The sequence below is a fragment of the Emydura macquarii genome, unplaced genomic scaffold (assembly GCF_026122565.2).
Source record: "Emydura macquarii macquarii isolate MOO-44397 ecotype Brisbane River unplaced genomic scaffold, CSIRO-AGI_Emac_v2 contig_1644, whole genome shotgun sequence".
Classification (NCBI taxonomy): domain Eukaryota; kingdom Metazoa; phylum Chordata; order Testudines; family Chelidae; genus Emydura; species Emydura macquarii.
In genome coordinates this window covers 11,969,811-11,992,081 of record NW_027131781.1, presented here as the reverse complement: position 1 = coordinate 11,992,081, position 22,271 = coordinate 11,969,811, and the positions used below count along the sequence as shown (strand labels likewise).

Sequence of the window (22,271 nt, the reverse complement as noted above, 5' to 3'; positions counted from 1 at the left end):
AATGTACGTTCGTCTTATGAGGAGAAAAAACCTGTATGTCACATGGTTTTCCTCGTAACTCATTTGCATTCCCCAGGAAAACATCAGACTGTCAGTCTCTATTGAGAAAGATTAATTCCTCTAGTATACAGGATTGCCAGCTGTTTGCAAAATCCTGTTTGAGAAAAATAGGACAGGCCAAAAAGATCACGAAGAGGGACTATAATATCTATTCATCTCTCCATCCATCCATCTTACAAGCTAAAACTGTCCTCAGTGTTTAGAAACCTTCAAGTTTTGGCCATAATCTGTCAAATCCAGACTATTGGAACAGACATGTAAACTAGAATGCAATGGTGTCAGGCCACAGCACATGCATTATTTGCCAACATGGTTTTAAAATCCAAGCCCATAAAAGATAATATTTAAATTTTGCAGATGGTCTCTCAGCATTGTGTATGTCACTTGTTGGAGCAGCTGAGCCCCGGGCTGTACATTTTTTCCTTTCCAATATCCCTTTTTGTTCTGGAACTCAATTGAATGCGTGTAGAACTGTGGCTGATGCAATTATAGTCACTACAAAAGCTGTAACTTGTTTATTTCAATATTATGAGAGACTGTATATTATAATGAAACATTTGAAATAAACATTCCCCCCTGAGATCTGACTGTGGGAAGGCAAACGGAGAAAGAAAGAGTTTTGATTCAAGATCTTTTTTTTTGGTCTTTCATTAAAGTTTGCTTGATTAAACCGCCAAAAACGTGTATTGGTGAAGCTGCCATTTGAGTCTTAAAGAATCTGTGCTGCTATCAGACTTTGTGCCCTTGTTTGGTGACTATGTGGCGTGTTCAGAGCGCGAAAGAGAGCCCAGAGTGAGGTATAGCCTAAATGCAGCACTAGAAGCTAAGATCTTCTGTGTTTGAACCCCAGCTTGGGTACTGATTCTGTATGTTTTGGGGAAATCACTTTGCTTGCCTGCCCCCCCACCCCTTCCTTCCTGGTAAAATGGGAAATAACACTTCCCTTATAGATATGTTATCAGGTTCTCACTGAAGTGCTCTGAAAATCAGAAAATGGCTAAATATTAAAAATTCTCTGTAATGTTATGTAAGGAGGCCACAGGAGTGTAATAAAATATACTGATGGGTCCCAGGTGACCCTTCCTAGGTTCTCTCTCCAGGGATGCACCATACCCTTAGTCTTATTGGATAGCTCACTTCCAGCCTGATCTCAAAACTTAAAGATAAAGGAAGACTTTAAAAAGACAGGAACATAATAATAACCAATTCCATTGTCTGAGATGAGCACAAACCCGCAGGCTGTTATCCATCTGACTGTCTGATGAAGTGCACAAAGGGAATTCATTACTAGGAGTAATAAATCTTTCATCAGATGGGAATCCCGTCAGCCTATCACCATCCTGCACAGAGCCCATATGGCCCCGTTGCTATCTGAGAGAGAGAGAGAGAAATCTGACTAGATGGACAGAATTTTTACTTTTTGGCTTTTGTTGTTCACAGGCTGGGGCTTCAGCATGGGAACCAAGTACCACTTCCACAGCTGGAGGGTATTTGTAGTCGTCTGTGCTCTGCCTTGTATCTCTTCACTGGTGGCACTTAAATTCATGCCTGAAAGTCCACGTTTTTTGCTGGAGGTAAGAAGACACATCTGCAAACTGTATCCCCATATCAGTTTACAAAGGAGACCTGGTCCTTCTTACCATTTTGGCTCTTTTCACTGCCCTCCTCACAATCCTCTTGTCTCACACACACACACACACACACACACACAATGTTGGCTTGTCAGTCTCGTTTAAAATGTAGGCACTCTCTGCATTAAGCACATACTTCCATCATACACTTTTTAATGTTAACATCCACACTGAGCAACAAGCAAAATGCAAACACCTGGGATTCATAAACCCACCAAAGGCTTTGTGTACAGGATTAAAACACAAGCACATACCCTTTGGGAATGTAAATAGCGGAGCTGGGCAGGAGGAAGAGTGAAAGGCAAAAAACTTGAGTAGGGTAAAATATGTGGAGGGTTAGATTTCAGACACAGCAGGAGAAGTGCACCACTCAAACAGATGCAGGGACAGTCTGTAATCATTTATTTTGATTACCTTGCACTTATTGTACATAGCACCTTTCCCCTGAGAATATCAAAGCAGTTGACGTACATGGATTAAACCTCACATCCCCCAAGAGGTAGGAAAGTGTTATTTATCCCCATCTTATAGATGGAGCAACTGAGGCACATTGACTTGTCCAAGGTTACACAGCAAATTAGAGCTGAGAAGACAGCCGGGTCTCCTGATACACCCTCCACTTAGCCTGGAGACAACTCTTTTCCTAACTCCTCCTCCCAACTAATAATTACAGAGCACTTCCCTTCTTCTGCCACAAACTGCACTGTCAGCAAATATAAACCTTGATGGCTCAGCCTTCTGCCCTCTGTTTCTCCCTCTTCAATACACAACATGGCCTGGCACTGTTCGGTTACACCTGGGCCTCCAGAACTGGATTCCCGGTATCATTTTTAAAACCACGTGCCTGGAGACCATAGTATTTAATGGCTGACTTGAGATGTTCTTCCCTTGGTGTTTCCAGATAGGAAAACATGATGAAGCCTGGATGATTCTCAAGCAAGTTCATGATACCAACATGCGGGCCAAAGGGGAGCCGGAGAGGGTGTTTACGGTACGTGTGGTTTCCTTCTGGAAAACATGTAGTTTTACTTAGGTAAAGGTAAAGTCTGTCACTGGCACATGGGAGTATTCATGGGAGTATTCATATTCATCCCCTGGGGCGTCCAGCCTCCCGCACACTATGTGACCTCCAGGAGCAAGGAGGGACAATGGGAGAAGATGAGGACTGCACATTTAAGCTCATACAGCAGCCTTGTTTTGCAATAGTTCTTCAATCCCAGAAAAGTCGGTGAGAGCTATATATACATGAGGATAAAGCACAGTAGATAGCCCAGCAGCTTTCCAATTACACTCAGACACCTAATTGCTGTGCTCTAGGAGCAAAGTTAATGAGAGAGACATTACTCATTTGGGAAATCCGGATGACTCCTTTCTCACCGAACTCTGATTAAGATCCATGTACCTCCTAATGAGCTTCCAAAACCCCATCTGCCTGACAGCCAGCCTTTAATCTCCCGGAAGGAAAGTGAGGTGAATGGTTATAACTCACTGGGCCAACGCTTAGCGTGAAAAAGTTTGAAATGGGCACAGTCTAACGGAGCGATCGTAGAGAAGGTGTGTGGTGGGGTTAATTGTAAATGGCAGCAAGTGTGTTGTAAACACTTAGTGCACCAGCTGGGGAAAGCTTCTTGAATTAGGTTGTTATGTATGAGAAGGCACATACCCTTAAAGCAGAGGTCCCCTAACTGTGGGGTGTGCTCCTCTAGGGGCGTGGAGGAAAGTTGGGGGGGCCTGGCAGGGCCTGGGCAACCCCACATGGGAGTGGAGGAGGAGTGCCACCCCACCTTGTTCTGCCCCAGCTCTGCTCCGGCCTCAGCTCCTGGCCCCGCTCCCCCAGGCCCAGCTGCCAACCCTGGTTCCTGTCTTAACCCTCAGCCCACACCCAGCCTTGGCCACTGGGGCTTTGCGTGGCCCCCCTGAGCGCCGCAGCCCCGCTCCCTGTCTCGGCCCCCGGCCACCACAGCCCCGCTCCCAGCCTCGACTGGGAGCAAACAGGACACTGCATGTTTCAGATGTGGGGACTGCTTTCCTCTGTGCTACATGCTCCTCATTAAGGGGCTGTCCCTGCCTCTCACCTTCAATGTACATTGGCAGCCTCAGTCCACACCAGCTTCTCTCCTGCCTGCACTGGGCTAAGCAAGGCACATTCCCATTGTAATGTGAGACTGACCATCCTCTAGGATTTAGGGCACTCTGAGCCCATGCTGCTCCTGCATTAAAACTGTATATTGTCTGTGTCACTCCTGATCAGCTCCTGGGTCTGATGTTCCTAAAGGCATCTGCTCCTTTTATGACTCAGTCTGTCAATCTATACTGCATTCATGAGCACTTATTATTCCTCTTAATGATGTCCTATTTGCTATGAATCATAATGGTCTGAAATCTTGCACTTCAGATCTGGAGTCTGCCTGTTGAATCAAGACTTACTGAAATCTCCTGGCACTGACAGACAATGAGCTCCCCTTGCATTGTGCATTCCCCAGAAGTTGTATTTTTCTAACTGGCCAGCAGGACCCAGTCAGTCATGCACCAGCTGTTACTGGGACAATTCCCAGATCTGACATTTAAACAGTTCCAGTCAGGAGAACATAGATATTATATTACAGAGTTGGGTGAATCATTCATACTGAATAAATTATTCAGTGAATATCATCTTTTTTTCTGTGTGTGAACAGATTGTGATTTTCTTGAATATGTTCTTTACTCAAAATTATTCACCAAATACTTTCTGTGACCTGTTCCTAGGCTGTAGCCCATTCACGAGCAGTTACTTGCAAGTATTTAATATTCAAAATTCAAGCTATTTTGACTGGACAAATTGGTCACATGGTATGCTTCTATTCCCTGATTGGATGAATTTCCTGACACAAACATACACATATATGCACTCAGAATTTACTTTCCACAAATGTTCGGTCATTGGCATTGACATTTTTTTTGCAGTAATTGTCAACTCTAATCAGCGGGCAGATTCTTAAAGACATTGAGAGCATGTAGTGTACATGCGTTAGCTCAACATGTTGGGTATTAGAAGTACATTTTATTATCAACCTAGTAAATGAAGTTTTAAGTTGATATGAAGCACTTGAAATGTGTCACAGACAGAGAGAGAAAAATTCTTAGCCTATGAGAAAAACTCAGTATCTAATGGCAACACATCAAGAAAAGCTAGCAGGTGAAAATTCTGTGGCAAACATCAGAGAAGATTGCTATGCAGGAGACAGAGAAGGAATTGTGCAGAAGACAGAGAAATGATTGAATCCATCCAGGTTCAATTGCTGAAACTTCGGGTTGTGTTTTTCAGGTCGCCCATATCAAAACACCAAAGCAAATAGATGAGTTTATTGAAATCCAGAGCTCAACGGGGACATGGTACCAGCGCTGGTTGGTCAGATTCACGACCACGTTTAAACAGGTATGGAGCATGAGGACCATCCTACAAGAGCTTTCGCCCATTGGGCTTCAAGGCTTCAGTGCATTAGGTGTGTTGAGATCCTGATTTATATTCAAACCATCCTTGGGTTCACTGTGTAGGATAAATGGGCTTGGGCTCTGGTAGCGCGCACACACACACACCTGTCTCTTCTGAACCCTAGTGACCAATGTACACAGCATACCGGTTAAAGTAAAGGAAGAGCTCACAGTGGGACCACAGCACCCAAGTATTTGATTTCCCTTCCATTTGCGCAACAGAGATGCTCTCCTGGCCAAACCTAATAAAGAATGCCACCTCCAGTGAATGAATTAAAATTCGATTTGTTTAAAGTTGTTGCTTGCTAAGACTGAGTCTCCAGCATTATAGTATAAATGCTTTGGCCAGCTGTGGATTTCACACTTGCTGTTATATTGCCCACCATGACTGCCCAGAACTTCATGGCAGCTGTGGGGTAAAACCTAGATTCGTAGGCTCCAGAAGCATAAGTTCCGGCCACTTAAAGTGCAGAAGACTCTCCCTTAGCTGTTAACAGTCTAGGTTCTATGAGACACAGTTAAGCAGCTTCAGTTCCATTTAGTGGAGGGCAGTGTTACACATACACATTAGCTGCCTCATTACAGATATGCTTATACTGGAGAATACTGGAGCAAGGCTACATGAACATTGTCCCCTCAGACCCTCATATGTATCTCAAGAATCTATCCTTGTAAACATAGTTTGGAACAAACACTGGATCTAAGTAATTCAATCATTATTCCCCAAATGAGCCCTCTTTACTGTTAATATTAAATTAATGACCTGCTCAGAAATTAACCTATCAAGATCTCTGCTTGGATTTCTGTGTGCCTGACCCCTTCCTGTGGATTTGTAGGTCTGGGACAACCTGTTGTATTGCTTGACAGCCCAGTACAGGATGAATACATTGATTCTGGCCGTGGTTTGGTTTACAATGGCCTTTAGGTAAGTCACTTCTCTCTAACTTTCTCAGGAAACTGTGGCTGTCTGAGCGCTTAATTGCTGCACTTAGAGTCCATCTACAATGAAGTGTGTTCTCAGCTTTTGTGGGATTAACTGTGCGTATAAATAAATCATTACAAATAGTCCATTTTGCCCACCTGATGCTATTTTAAAGAGACAGAGCCTGTGAGAAACTAGGCCTTGGTGTGCTAAGCATCAGTGATCTGACAGCTCATAAGAGACAGTTTAATATACCTTGAACAAACCAGGTCCTGGGGGAAAGGGGTTGGTACTACATGGCTCAATAGTTCTGTATGGAGCCTTTCACTTCTAGGCCCCTGGTTTGAATCCTCTCTATATTAGTAGAGTTGAAAACTAATTGCCACCAGCTGGCTGCCTGTTTGTTGTCCTATCTCAACTAAGTGGGTGGAACCCAGTCCTCTTAAGAACAGAAAGCATCCACACTGGGGACAGGAGTCCCTGATCTGGTGCAAGTAGGAGCAAGTGGTTTGTAACAAAAAATCCAATCAGATGATGCCTTGTCTTTTTCTGTTTGCAGAATGTCCGTGAATGGATCATGGTTTTCTTGAATCCGATCACGGTTCAAAAGTATCAGGAAAAAAAATGAGATGATTTTCTTAAGCGCTGTGGCATGTGCTGTGCTGTTTAATTGCGATTAGTCACATGAGGCGCATGGTGCAGTTTCTGGTCCTTGAGCGGATGAGTGTAACTCATTGTCCGGTTTCTGGCGTGAATGTTTCTGGAAAGTGAATTTACAATTCTTTTTTAGGGACTATAAGGGAACGTGTGGTTAACCTTTGCTTTCCAAAAGGAGCCGTTCTAATGCAATTTGATTGCACTTGTTTCAGAAAATTGATGCAAAAGAGCCACAGACACGAAAAAGTGAATTTGTTAACAAAATTAGAACTCCAGATTTAGAGGATATTTTTACTCTGTTTGCCCCTCTCTTGTTGGCACCAATGGTGCCCTCTTCCTCAGCAACCTCATCCAATAATTCAAGGACTGCAGATTCCCTAGAGACTGAACTACCTGCTTGTCCCTTAAGGCAGTTGATCCCTCCAAGGCAAATTTCACCTCTGCCCATGACATTCCTGTGCTGTGAATAAATGGAAGACTTTGTTCTCCAGTCTGTCAATCTGACACTTTTCCCAAGCACTAAGTTGACCTAAAAGCATTGACAGAGAACCAACAATTAGAGCTGCTGACAAGTCAGGTATTGGGCAGGGCCAACACCAAAATATTTGTAAACTTTATCTTAAACGTGCCCCTTTCCTCTCCTTGCTGCAGTTATTATGGCCTTACCGTCTGGTTCCCGGACATGATCCGATATCTCCAAAATGAGGAGTATGAATCCCGAGTCAAAATCTTCGATCAGGAACGTGTGGAGCACTTCACCTTCAACTTCACACTGGAAAACCAGATCCATAGGAATGGGGCATATGTCAATGATAAGTAAGTGAATGTGACCTGGTTTCCTTTATATCTGAGGGATGGGGGGCGGGGGGGGGGGGGGGAGGGAAGGGGGGGCACATGGCTCAAAAAAGATGGCACATGCCATTTCTGGAGAAAGAGCTGAACTTTTTAAGCACTTGAATGCTCCCCAGGCTTTACCTCACACTAGTAAGGGGTAGAAGTGGATACTAGGTCATTACGAGCCTAGGAACGTTGGTGATCACCAGTTCATGATTCTCTGCAGTTTTAGAATACAAATTAGACAGGCAAAAGCTGCACCGGAAGGTGCAACTTGGGTAATTATCTGGGCAAGTTGCCAGTTAAGCACATTTACCATTTGCACATTTACCATTTACACCTGATTTAAGCATGCAGTTGCAATAACCGCATGCATCACGTGCAAACCCCTGGCACACCAAGGGCAGCTTTCTACAGGTAATGTGCTCTTTCTACTCATATCTCTCCACACCCACCCCATTTATCTGCACCTCCAGTCCTAAAGAAGCGTGTTTGAGGAATTACTTTCCCAACATCCTTCTCCCACAAGGCTCACATGTCCTCATGTTGACAGCTTCTTCAGCGGGGACCGGTGCACTTGGAATAAGAGCAGACATTGCTCTTCTGGACTTCTTTCCAGTTGGCTTTCTTCTCTTTCCTGAGAACACACTGACATCTAGTGGTCCTGGGCAAGAAAGACTTGTTTTCTTTTTAATACTCTTTCCACTTTCGCTTCCTGACAGCAAACACCTTGGGGCTCCCTTAAAGCCATTATTTACCATGGCCACCGTGCCGCACCGTCACAATCAATACGAGTTTTGCCATTGACTTCATATATATCTCACAATTTTTTGTTCTCCCACACTCACCCTTGCCAACTCAAAACAAAATATATGGGCCAGATCCTTAGTTAATGTTTTGAAGTCAGTGGGCTATGCTGATTTACACCAGCTGAGGTTCTGACCCGATGTCACTGTCTAGACAAGTACCCACACTGTGATTAGTTTGTATGTTGGATTTCTCTTCCCTATCCTTGATCTAGTTTTTGTTCTTGGTCTTTCTGGTTTGTGAGCTCTTTGCAGCCGGGGCTGCGTCTCCCTCTGTTCATATTGTGGCTGTGCCCAAAATGTTTTCCATGCTGTACAGATGCAATCAAAATGATATGGGGGGAAAGGGACTGTGACAGGGCAGTGTGCCACACCCTTCCCTCTTCCACCCAACCCAGACCACGCTGAGACCTTCTCGCTTGTAGACACCACTGTGTAGTTGATTTTCAGTGTTTTAATCCCTCCACCAAACACAGCAGTCTCCACACTACATCTTAACTTTCTTACTTCTTCTCCAAAGGGTCAGGAGATAAGGTGACTACTTAGAGGATCTCTTTGGCTTACTTGCTTCCTTGCTCATTTGCTCTACCTCCTCACCCCAGCCCTTCTTCCTGTGACTTTTGTACAGCTTCCCTCTTAATGGGCTAATTGGCTTCTTGACTCACTAGCCCCAATCTGGCCTGGTAATCAGGTACACCTCTATCCAATTAGGCCTTTTCCAGGGGAACCTAATGAGTATAACAGTGACCAGAATGCTGGTTCAAATGCTAGCCTTCAGCACTCTGTCACGGGGACCATGTCCACATGCCTAAATGGAAATTCACTCTGTTGCCTTCAAGGTGTTACAACATAAATTACTCACATTGTTCCAAATAGACTTAGACTCTCTAAAATCTCAGCTGTTCATGCACCTTCTGGGAGGAATACATTATGGACCCAGAGTTCCTATCCTGTAATCGTATATTATTTTACTGCTAGCAGTTGAAAAGTATATTGCACTCCCTCTCGCTATTGTCTGTTTCCTTTTGGCAAAAATTGTTTTGTGTTTCCTCAGTATGTTTCTAATGGAGCTTGATATTAGTGTGGCCTTTTTATGGTTGCTCCTTTGTTTATGCCCAAGCACTGGGGGTGAGACCACTACTGCAATAGGATGCAATCCTTTCTTCCCGAAACCCAACTCCAACCTAACAGGAAGTGTGTTCAGTGGTTAAAGTGAAGAGCAGCCAGCCAGGATCCTCATCTCTGCCACTAAATAACTACATGACCTTGGATAAGTCACTTCACTTCCTTTTGCCTCCAACTCCCCTCTCTTTATAATGGAGATAACCCTGACTGACGCTGCAGTGGTTCTGTTGCGAGGATTTGTTAATGGATGTCTGTGATGAAAGATGCTACAGAAGGACTAGTTGATAGACTCATAGACTTTAAGGCCAGAAGGGACCATCATGATCATCTAGTCTGACTTCCTGCACATTGCAGGCCATGGTACCTCACTCACTCACTCCTGTAATGGATCCCTGACCTCTGGATGAGTTACTGACATTCTCAAATCATGATTTAAAGGCTTCAAATTACAGAGAATCCACCGTTTACACTAGTTTAAACCCACAAGTGACCCATGTCCCACGCTGCAGTAGAAGGCAAACCTGCCCCAGGGTCTCTGCCAATCCGACCTGGTGGAAAAGTCCTTCCCGACCCCAAATATGGCGACCAGTTAGACCCTGAGCATGTGGGCAAGGTCCAACAGCCAGACAGCTGGGAAAGAATTCTCTGTAGTAACTCAAAGCCTTCCCCTTCTAGTGTCCCACCACCAGTCGCTGGAGATACTGGCTGCGTGCCTCTGTAGGTTGTCTCATCAGACTATCCCCTCCATAAACTTCTCAAGCTCAGGCCTGAAGCGAGTTAGGTTTTTGGCCCCACTTCACCCTTTGGAAGGTTGTTCCAGAACTTCACTCCTCTGATGGAGGAATCAAAATGGTTATTGGTCTGGTCTATGGGAACTTACAACAAAACCCGGTGTGGATCCAAGGCTGTTTGGTAGCCCAAAGGTTTCTTTTACATTACAACACAGTGGACCAAACTTACTGACCCTCTGAGCCACATACCACAAGCTTCAGATGTCCGAGATCTAGGCTGTGCCTGCCAGGCCTCGGGGCTTCCGCCCTGCAGTGGAGTGGTGGGGCTTCGGGCGTCTGCAACACGGGGCAGAAGTCCCGAGTTCCAGCAGGCACACCCTGTGGAGACCCCCCTCCCCACTGGGAAGAAGCCTGTAGCCCCTCACCCACCCACTGGGCAGAAGCCCTGAGCCTCCCACCCCAGTCTGTTAGGCAGAGAATGAGGGTGGGGATGTAGGGGGCTCCATGAGCTGCACTTTAACTGTAAAAGAGCCGCATGCGGCTCATGAGCAGCGGTTTGGCCCCCCCCTGCGATAGAGTCTGTCATTCGGATCTGGCCGTAGGAAATAAATAGACTACACCCAAAATACTCGCATCCCACAATCTTTTGTCTGTTTGTTGGTAAAGTCCTGTTAGGACATAGTTGTATCTGAACTCTTGTAACGCAAAATTATAAGACTGGATATGGCCCAGGGGTCTTTGTGTGTGTGTGTATTACGGCAATTTCAACAATGTGTGTGTACGTGCACGTGTGCGCAGGTATTAAACATTCTCGCCCTTCAGCCCTCCCTCCATGTTGTTTTGCCTTCCCCATCCTGCCTAGCATCTGTACAGGCCGATGCGCTTCAGGGTTTGTGAAAGGAAATAAGCTGCCATTCCCATCTGCTGTAACCTGGCAAGTTTCAGCCACAGTTAATAAGTATTGCTTGGTAGCACTTCGGAATTGCCTCAGAACTATTATCTTCCTCTCGAGGAGCAGCCAGACCCTGTATGACAGCATCTGGACAGTGCCACAGTGAAGGGTCTGGGAGCTTGATTGTGCACAGGGCAGAGTATTCCGCAGAGGTGCTGCATGCCCTCAGTGCCTCCTGACTTCAGTGGATATCAAAGGCACTCGGCACCTCACAGGACTGAGCTGTGGGTGGGGATGTGAATAGACATACGTCTCTTTGGGGTGAAAGGAGCCGTGGTTAGCCCAGTCTCTGTTTGGGTCTTTCCGAATGCAGTAACTCACTCAGAAGTTGCTCAGCCTGTGTTCCAGCACTGCCTGCCGCACGTCCCGGTATGACTTATGGCTTCATTTTCCACCAGCCCTTGGCAGTGAGCTAAAATCCCACTGAATTCCATGCAGCTGCTTTAGAACTCTTTTACAGATGGATGTTCAGAAAGCAAGCTGCAGGGAGACGGCCTTTTAAAGGCCTTTGAGAGTAAATACATCACAGGCAATTACTGAGCAAATGCAAAGCAGCCTAAGTTTTGCTGTAACCTCTGAGACCTTCTTTATGGAACATAGGGCTTGATTAGTCTTCATGCAATTTTTGAGCATTAATAATGTCTGTTTGAGGCCTCTGTTGAGAAGCCTGTAATATTAATTTAGTGGAGTAAAAATATCAAATTAGGCCCTATTGCAAACGCTCAATTAAATTAAGGTGCTGGATCTTTGTTCAAAGCCTTTTATTTGGTGCCTGCCCTGGTCTCATTAGCTTAGACAATAACACTTGCACTTACATAGTTCTTTACATCTTTAAAGCGCTCCCCACATATTAACAAATAAATCTTTACAATGCCCCTGTGAAATACTATAGGTAAGTAAGAATAGAGTCACTAATCTAGCAAGAGAGTAGCAAATGTTAGATCCTGCAGGTTGGCTTCTCATGAGAGGAGAAATCAGTGATGTGGAGCCTGGGTATATTTGTAGTGTAATGTTTTATTTATACTATATATAGTAGTCCTTGAACAGAGGTGGTCACAAACAACATGCAGGTAAATCCCTCGTCCAAAAATCTCAGCCCAACACCGATGCTTCATTGACAGGAAGCAATTCTGCTTCAAGAATTGACTCTAGTTAGAGAAATTAAGGCAAAGAGAAAACTTGATTGCTGTTTGCAACAGCTCCCCCAGAAAGAAATCCCATCATGACATTGACAACAAAGCTGCTTTTCTTCAAGAAATGTACACTGCCTGCATGCTAAGGAAAAGAATTTGGAAAACAATGTGTAATGGTGCCATCTGGTGATTCCTTCCATAATATTGTACAGATGGGGGAAAAAGGCACAGAGATGTTGTCTGAGGCCAGAGGGAGAAACAGTGGCAGAGATGGGACTGGAAATTAAATGTTCTCATGTCCAAAACCTCATGCTTAGCCCAATAGATCTGATGGATATTTTTATTTACCCTAGGCAAGGGGCTGGGAGGAAGATGGGGCATTGCATGCATTGCTGTCAAGTGATGCCTTCTCCAGCTGATCCAGAAGCAGTATTGGCAGGAGCTGTATCCAGTCTGCCTTGGCTGAAAGGGTGGATTGGTTTGATCTGAGGACCCTGAGGAGCGAAGCAGGTGCAGGGAATCCTATATGACCTGTGTCTATCAAAAAAAGAAAAAAGAAAACCCTTTCTTTCATTCACACAACAGCTTTCCTCAGGAACAATCCCAGAAACCATCATTGTCACTCTGTGTGACCACATCATTTGCATGTTAAGAGGCTAATTGGAAGGGTCACTGTGAGCTATGTGTTTACTCACTGTTGCTTGGGGTTGTGCTGCCTTGCAGGTTCTCTAAAATGAAATTAAAATATGTGACTTTTGAGGACATGCTGTTTGAGGAATGCTATTTTGAAGATGTGACGTCCAGCGAGACCTTCTTCAAAAACTGCACCATTTTATCCACTGTCTTCTATAACACGGGTAAGGGGATTCCTGGCTTGGTCAACTCTGTGGAACAAAGTGCATGTCTGATGTAGTGAATGGTTTGTAGTGGTGCTATGTAAGTGTGTGTATGTCGGAGCTTTGTCACTGATGAGAGGATAAGAAGGGAAGTCAGATGTGAGACCCACTGTGGTGTTAATTCTATGACTATGGTGAACTTCTTTAGAAAAAGATCTACATACTACACTTGCCTTAACATTTAAGGTGAACTAGGATTTTCCCATCTTTCAAGACTTGAGCTTACCATCGATGCATATGATCTGAGTCACGAAATTTGCACTGAGATCAGAATTTCGCCAGAGGGTAAGGCTGCTCCCGTCGGCAGCTCCAGCTCCACCTTGTCTTTAGTTCCATGGAGCACTTGGTGAAGGACTTAGAGCAGATGAGACAGCTGCATTCCCAGGCTTCCTTAATTGCACTGCTTATAGTGTCATTGACTGTTGCAGCAGAAACCCAGAAAAAAATAATTCAGACCTTGGCAAATTAAAGTAAGGGAGAAACTGGATTTTAAACAATTTTGGCTTAAAATAGCCATTTTTTCAGCCCATATCTAGCTGCTGATTTGGGTTCTCAAGCAGCTTAACTAATTTAGTTAATTCATTAATTCATTTAAAAAGAGCTCTCCGCTTCCCCTTTAACTGAAAGTAAACCATGGGCCGATGAAAACCGCAGCTTGAGCTATTGCCCATCGCTGGTTGAAATGCCAAGCAATTTGGGCCAAATTATGGCTGCTCCAGCATGGGTGGATGAAAAGGGTTCCCCTCTTTCTTCTAGTGCAGAAGTCAGACATGATGCTGTAGCCAGCACTCCCCAGGCTCTGGAGGGTAGGGAGATGACAGACTGGCTGACAGCCCAGAAGAAGCCAGAGGAGGCTTTATGAGATTGGGTGTACATACATGACTCCATTTACTGCACATCAGCTAATGCAAGGAGGTGCACAGGCTTATCCCTGTTCTACGCATGTTGTGTGCAGTGGCCTTTGACATAGTATCCCTGTTTCTGGCTACTCTGGCAAAGTGCCTTCAGTTACCTCCACGCAGGCAGGGAGCACCTTTCCACTCCAGCATGCCTCAACCTAAACTGAGCTCTGAGCATGTACCCTTATTCCCAGCTGCTATTCCTGCCACACTGAGGGTCCAATCTTTGCCTCTTGCCTTCTCAGATCTCTATGAGCACAAATTCATCGAGTGCAGGTTTATCAACAGTACCTTCCTGGAGCAGAAGGAGGGATGTCACCTGGACTTTGAGCAGGAAAATGACTTCCTGATTTATCTCGTCAGTTTCCTGGGTAGTTTGTCCGTGTTGCCTGGCAACATCATCTCAGCATTGCTCATGGACAAAATAGGAAGGATAAAGATGATTGGTGAGTAAGGAATGATGGTCAAGTGACCCGTCAACAGCTGGGTGAATGGATGACCCTGGGTATAATAAAGGGCTATTGTGGATGCAAAGGTCTCTCTGTTTCTGTGCGCAGAAATGAAAAATGATCAGGCTAAGATGGTGATGAGTCACTCCAGTACCAAGTAAAGCAGAGGGTTAAATGGTTCAAGGGTAGGGCACTAGATGAGGACTCAGGACACCTGGGTCCTATTTCACAGATTCCTAGATTCTAAAGCCAGAAGGAACCACTGGGATCATCTAGTCGGACATCCTGTGTAACACAGGACGTAGAAATGTATAGCTCTGCAATTGACCGACTGTAATAACTTGCACAAATCCCTCCCCCTCTCTGTGCATCTCCTCTCCCACTCTTTATGTATGTGTTTATTTAGACTGTCAGCTCTTCCTGGCAAGGGCTGTCTGTCAGTAGGGGTTTGTCCAGGTCCTAGCACAATGGAGCCCTGGTCTAAGCTGGGACCTCTAGGCACTGTTGTGCTGATGGTGGTGATGATAATGATGATGATGATGCCTATAATGTCCTTTGTGGTAGAGGAGAGACATAGCTTATTTGTAATTGATATAAAAAGAGATTCTTTACTGTGGCTGTTGGACACAGAGAGGACACTCTAACTCTCTCTTGGGGCCTCAAGCTCACAAACTGAGTAAACTCAGACTGTGCCTATATCCTGGTCTGGATCAAGCATCCGTGGACTGGATTACTGATTACTGATACATGCTGATGTGTCACTTTCTTGTCTTGCGGGACTAACGCCTCATTTTGTGTGACTGTGACACATGCACTGGAATTTTCTGATGTTGTTTCACTAAGTGGCCAGGCAATGTCATCTAGTCCCAATATAGCTACCCCACCATGGAACAGAATCACCGTCAGAGGAAGCTACATCAGCATCAAAGTGAAAGAGGATTCAGAGGTCTTGTAATGGACACGGGACAGACCCAACCAAACCAGAAGTGTCCTGTGAAAAAATTGGGATAGTTGACAAATGCTGATTGGGTTAGAGTCTCCTGTTGATGTTGACAAATAAGTCATAGCAGCGCCCCTTGGTGACTACGTTTATTTATGTGCGCATTTGTGTGAAATAAGGCCAATCCTTGATCCAGAGATGCAACCACAGATGCTGCAGGAAAACTTGCAGTTGATGGAGTTTCTGAGATGGCCTTTCTCCTTTCTCTCTTTTCCTCCCTTATACTTGCTTGTTTAATTTCAAAGTTTTTAATAGATAAATATTAGAGCTAAGTAAAAATCAGAATTTCCATGCTGCAGGAAATTCTGATAGTTCAACATTTGTTTTCATCCCATATTGGGACATCAGGGGGAAATACTGAAACTTTTCACAAAATGAAAATTTCTGAAAATGTTTCAGTTTGGAAAAGATGAAACATTTTGTTATTAGCATTTTTGATCAAAACAAAACATTTCGATATTCCCAGGCTGAAATATTTCATTTTGGTTTGTTGAACTGATCTATAATACTTCATTTCCAGTCAGTTCAACATTAAACTGCATTTCCCTATAGTGGTACATTGCTTCATGGAAGCTTTATCTCAGGTTGCCTGATGTTCCTTTTATCCCCCATGGGCCATGCTCCCTGGCCTACATCTCTCATGATATCCCCGCAGTTATGCAACTCTCATGATGCCCCATGTCACTTAGTCAGAGGAGTGACTGTGTTGCATTGTGGGAGATGTAGTCTGGCCAGGCTCAGTCCATAGGCAAGAAAGGGGCCCCAAACTACGATTCCCATGAGGCAATGCACCATAATAAGGAAATTTAGTTTTATGTTGAACTAACCTAAAATGAAACATTTAGTGTCAGTTCAACAATCCAAAATACGTTGATGCAGTCTAGCTGACCCAAAACAAAATATTTGGTTTTCGTTTTTCTGACAGGTAATAGAAATATTGTTTTTGTGGAAATTGCATTTGCCATTGGAAAATCATCCCAAAGGGAAATTCCCAACCAGTTCTAGCAAATATTAACAGGGTAACACTAATTTCAGTGAGCCTGAATTGAGGCTAATGAAACATGAATGTTCTCACCTTCTCCCTTGGGATTGTGCATAAAATTAGAGCCCCTGTGTAAATGTGCCATGCAGTCTAATATCTTTATAATTAAAGGAGACCCCAAGTGCTTTATACAACTGATGGCAAATTATCCTGAGACGAGTAATGAGCCAAGTGATTTGAATACAATATAAACTGCCCTAACAACTCACCCAAACTGAAAAACATTTTTTCAGGTTCAACAACCTTCAGATAACTCTTCCCATTCATCCATTTTCATGTTTACTTGCCTCTGTTCTTCCTGAGTCTAGCTGAAATGAGAGGCATGCCTATGGTATCTGCAGGGTGAGCATATTGGTGACTTCAGCCTGATAGGAGATTTCCAGCCTATTTTGTGGCCCCAAAGCGTTACAGACAGCATCATTCGGACACTAAGCTGAGTCTTGTGTGGTTCACTTATCTCTAGGGAGAATATCCATTCATCAGAAGGCCGTTTCTATTAATGTTGGGTTTGACTGACCAGAGATGCCAAGAGGACAATGCCAAGCTTTTTCTCCTTACTCCCCTGACAGGTGGCTCGATGCTGATCTCTGCAGTGTGCTGCTTCTTTCTGTTTTTTGGCAACCACGAGTCTGTGATGATTGGCTTGCAGTGTCTGTTCTGTGGGGCCAGCATTGCTGCCTGGAATGCCCTGGATGTGATCACAGTGGAGCTGTATCCCACCAGTAAAAGGTAACTCTGCTCTGAATATTCCTCTCTTTGATTTTGAGTCTCTGACTTCAGGCACAGACAGTCTCACATCCTGAGAACAAGTTATTGAGTTAAAACATATGTGATGGAAGGTTTTAAAAAACAAAACAAAACAAAACAAAAAAGCCCTTAGGGGTCCTATTACTCCTGTGGTTACATTTGATCAGCACAGGTATTCAGGGGTAGAACTGGGCAACTAACTGATTTTTTGATTCAGTGGCAGTTGTGAAAAATCAAAAATCCAAACTAGTTTGGGTCTAAATGAATCTGAAGATTTTCAAAATAGTCAGCAAATCAAAGAAGCCCATTTTGGGTCTGTTCTGGCGAGGGACAGGATTTGAACCGCCTACATCCCTGATGAGCGCCATACTCAGTTGTCTAAGGGTGATGTGGAGATACAGATCCGAGGGGTGGGCAGTTGCAACACCACTTCCTCTTCCTCTGGCTGTTCTGTGAATGGCCAAAACGATCTGTGTCAAATTCATAACTATTTTCCAGTTGACCCAAACTGCATTTTTCATCGAATAAACTGGTTGCCGAAAAACTTTGCCCTGCTCTATTCACAAGCTCTATTCTACCTGCAACATAACTTGTGCACAAGCATTTGCACAGGTACATGTCAATTACACACAGGTGGAACCTGTAGATAAAGACTCTGTCAGTTGCATGCATGTGTTTAGAGGATTGGTTGAAGACCCTGTGGAAATGTATCCTCCAGGCTCTTGTCACAGTGCACCACTCCTGACTACCTTAGCTTCCAGCTCCTGCAGACAGCCCGTAGACATGTGGATTTGGGAAATGAGGCACCACAGTAAGGTCTCAGGAGTGAGTTTTTGAGAGACGAGCCTGTCTACATCAGGATAGTTACCAGTCTTTTCTGGCCTTCTCAATCTATGGCTGACAACTGGGAGGGAAGAACTGGGGCTGTGCTGTGAGGGCAAAGGGCTCAGCTGCGGGGTGAATCAGGGGGCGTGGGAGCACTCCGTGAGCGGCCGCCCACTCTAGCCAGCACTTGGAATGGCTTTGCCAAGTGCTAGAGTAAGCTGTGGGCATGGCTTTGTTTCTGCACAACAAAGGCTGCCAGGATGTGAGCTCCAAGAGATGGTGGTGAAAAAAATAAATAAGGACTGCCAAATACACTCTGCCTTTTCCCCCACAAAGAGCTCAGGTGCAGTCATTCATTCTGGCTCCAGTTACTTGCTAGACACATGGACTCTGCGTATCAGATCAGATTGTCAGTCTACTCAGCCTGCCGTCCTGACTCCAGCAGTGGTCAGTATGTGATTTTTCAAAGGAAGTTGGACACTCCATGACATGCAAATGTTCAAGCCTGCACGGGGAGGGGGGGGACCTGGGGAAATGTGTTGTTGTCATTTACAGGCGAACAGCATGTGCTCTGAGCTATGGAAGATAAGGAAACTTCATGCTTCAATCAGGCTTCATTTTGAGTGTATCCTTTACCACACTGGGTACCTGCAGTACCCACTGCATCATCCTATAATTGGAATAGGAGCTACTAGTATTAGAGGCATCCTGCAATGACCCAACCTTCCTTTAGCGATGGTGGAACCAACCAAATAACCTTCTGCCCTGTCTGACTCCTAACCATCACTTTCTGCTCTTCCTTTTCTGCAGAGCAACAGCCTTTGGCATCCTCAACGGTCTCTGCAAGTTTGGTGCCATCCTGGGGAACTCTATCTTTGCCTCCTTTGTTGGGATAACCAAAGTGGTTCCCATTCTTCTGGCCTCCTCTGCACTGGTTGCGGGAGGTCTGCTAGCTCTGAGGCTACCAGAGACTCGAGAACAGGTCCTGATGTGAGCAACTGGGCAGCAGGGAGATGAAGAAGAGCTACAAAAGAGAGCCATGTCTAGAAAAATCAAAATGTCCACTTATACTTTTCTGCTGATACCTCAGATATGGGGAGGGAAAAGAAACAGTTCCTAATTTAAGACCACTTCCCATCCGTGATTGGCTGTCTGCAACCAGGACACATACACATGGCAGAGCTTTGCTCAGTTGCTTTAAATCCAACCCACCCTGGGGAGAGAATGAGGATCTGTCCTTCCCTTGTATGCATGAGCATAACTGAGACAAAATATTAACAACAGCATTGTGTATGCGGGCATCAAGGGGGAGAACAGATTCAAAGCCCCATACACCCTGGATGAGTTGCAAGACAACATCCAAGCTCTTTCAGGCAATTAGCACAAACTGTCCTTGGTTGCAAAAGAACAGGAAGATAGTTAACAAACCAACTCTGCTGGGGTTAGGTCTGGCTTTGGGGTCAAGATTTCCAAAAGTGACTAGTGAAATGCAGCATCTTGATTTTTGGGGCCCAACCTGAGATACCTTTCAGAGGTCTGATATTCAGAGGGTAAGTGCTCAGTGCTTTCTGAAAATCAGGTCCAATTGTATTGTCTCTAGCTGGGCACCCAGAATCCTTAGCCCTGTTCTTCATCTGGAATTCTTTTTAAATTAAAAATATAAGCTATTTCAATTTCTAATTTTAAATTTCTATATTGTTCTCATCGAGAAGACTCTAAAATTGAAATAAAAGCTAAAATCTAGTCCCAAGACCTCCAGCGCAATCCCTAGTAAGAGGCATGTCATTCTTGGTCAGCCAATCGTTCGTTTATGGTGTTGACTTCAGGATATTTCTATAATAAGGATTTTTTTCTGCCCAGTTCTGTGTAAGAGAAATTGACATGATGTTGGGGATTCTGCAAACCAAATGTGTATATATTATGCAGTGTAAATAGGAGATAATTTTTGTTTAAAGTCCAGAGTATGCTAGAATTTACCAGCATTTTAGCCATATTAGTTAAGGAAAATGATGTGTGAGTTTCCTATAGATTTGGGTCCTATTGAAGCACTGTAAACACAATTATGTATAGCCTTTTAACCTGCTGTCTAGAGAACGCACTTAGCAAACTTTCTTTGTACAGCACATTTAATTGTCTGTTAAGTGGCATAATTAAGTTTTATATCCTGTAAAGCTCATTCTTGGAATTAATGTGCTCCTTATGGTATGACTTAGGCTTTGTCACACAACTAGACACAAAGTGATACATGGTCAGTTGTGCTTTTGGGATATATTTTTTGGAAGCAAGAATGAAAGGCAAAAAAATAAATAAGTTTCCATTGCTCACGACAATATAGATCATGCTAATCAGATCCATTAGCAGGCACAGAGACTGTCTGGCATCTTAAGGGAACTGATGAGTCATGCAGGAAATTTGTGTCACTATGACATTTTGTGACATGAAAAGGTGTTTGGTACTTTTGCCAGGGTCAGGTCTGATGGAAGGTTCCCATTTGTGCTTTTAAAAATCACCAGCTCACATTTGAATCCAAGCTGAAATTTGACAAAACCCACAGGGATTTCCCCTTTACACAACAATGCAGCAGTGAAATGAGTTCTAATGGCATAGTACCATGCAATAATATTACAATACAGAAACTACTAGGAATGTTCACTAATTTGGGTAACAAATCCCTAGAAACTCACATGCTGATTGGATTCTGGAGTTACGTGGGTCACTTGCTCTTTCTTTCTCCTTTTTTTCCATCCACCCATTGAGTTGAACTGCTGTGTCCATGTCTTCCCTCTCTTCTTTCATGACTTCCAAAAGCCATATTCGACTCCCCTGGGTCCCCTGCCTTTAACGATAGAAAAGAGACCAGTCCTCCATACCTGGGGTTAAAGACTTTATAGTCTAACTCCTCCGCTGCACAGAGGCAGTGATATGTAACCAGTAACTCACATTAATATTAGCCCCTGATAGCTGCAGAATTCAGTCCTGGCACCACTGTAGTGTATATTTTGTATAGTAGAAGTATATAGAGTATATGTAAATCATGGGAAGCAAACGTTTCTGTGACTCCTTGCCACTGGCACTAAAGCTCCATTGGATTTCACTGTTCTGCGGTCATCTCAAGCAAGGAAATTGCAATAAGTAAATGTGAAGCTCCCAGGTTACAACTGGCTACGGATTTTTCAGATTTAGTTTGAAGCTTATGGAAGTGATAAAATCTTGAGCTGCTGTAATAATTCTAGGCTTCTTACGCCTCATTCCTTCAATGTATGGGTAGCTTTGAACCCTCCTCTACTAGTCTTCGAAATAGCTAGCTCCAGTTTCTTCATGCATATCACATGATTCCTCGGAAAGGCTGAAGCGAATGCTGCTATGTGCTTTTAAACATGGCCACAGATACAGGACAAAGAGGGGGCTCTGCCTCAAACTCCAGGGATCTTTAAGGATCTGCCAAAGGGCCATCTGGCCTTCTCCTTTCACACAGTCCAGAGCCTAATGGGTGACACACATGCCCTACCATCTGGCCAGAGGAAGAGAACAATATAAAAGAGTCCCTTTTATGAATGACTCTAAGGGGTACAATCGGGCCCTCTGTGCCTCAGTTTCCCTAACTGTAGAGTGGAGTTGATAAGATTTACCGACAACGCAGGGGTATAGTGTTAATTAATGTCTGTAAGCATGCTGAGCTCCTCAGGTGGAAAGTGCCAGAGAAGGGCAAAGTATTATTATTAATATTGTTCTTCATCATCTTGTTGTTCATAAGGATCCCATGGCACTTACTGCAAAGATAGATGTGCTACTCTGAGCATCCTGGCCCCCATTCCAATGCTGGGAATTACATTCTGCCTCCCTAAATTCCCTGTCGCTTTAATTGGATAGAGTGTTCTCCACCCCTTCCTTCACCTCAGCTGTGCAGAGCTGCTCCTGAGAGATGCCAAATTCAACCCGAGTGGTGGCCACAGTTCGGCAGTGGGTGGAGTGACCTCTCTCTGTCAGCTGTAATTCTGTCTGAGACTTTCCAAAGGCAGGCTATGAAGCTGTCATAACGTTATTACTGAGACACAAGCCATAGATCCAAAATTTGGAGCCAGAGAGCCAAA

The 22,271-nt window shown here is 44.3% G+C and overlaps 1 protein-coding gene across 2 annotated transcripts in view; it reads left to right on the top strand.

Moving 5' to 3' along the window:
- SV2B (synaptic vesicle glycoprotein 2B) overlaps positions 1 to 19,174 on the top strand; it is a 39,584-nt gene extending 20,410 nt beyond the window's left edge. The window contains exons 4-12 of one of the 2 annotated variants that reach the window (XM_067556103.1): positions 1,501 to 1,634; positions 2,593 to 2,682; positions 4,996 to 5,106; positions 5,999 to 6,087; positions 7,393 to 7,557; positions 13,046 to 13,179; positions 14,363 to 14,563; positions 17,178 to 17,337; positions 18,991 to 19,174. In XM_067556103.1, coding sequence (XP_067412204.1) covers positions 1,501 to 1,634; positions 2,593 to 2,682; positions 4,996 to 5,106; positions 5,999 to 6,087; positions 7,393 to 7,557; positions 13,046 to 13,179; positions 14,363 to 14,563; positions 17,178 to 17,337; positions 18,991 to 19,174 — 1,268 coding nt within the window. The remainder of the gene's footprint in view (positions 1 to 1,500; positions 1,635 to 2,592; positions 2,683 to 4,995; positions 5,107 to 5,998; positions 6,088 to 7,392; positions 7,558 to 13,045; positions 13,180 to 14,362; positions 14,564 to 17,177; positions 17,338 to 18,990) is intronic. The other variant, XM_067556104.1, reaches the window with a different exon arrangement.
- The last annotated feature ends 3,097 nt before the right edge of the window (positions 19,175 to 22,271 follow it).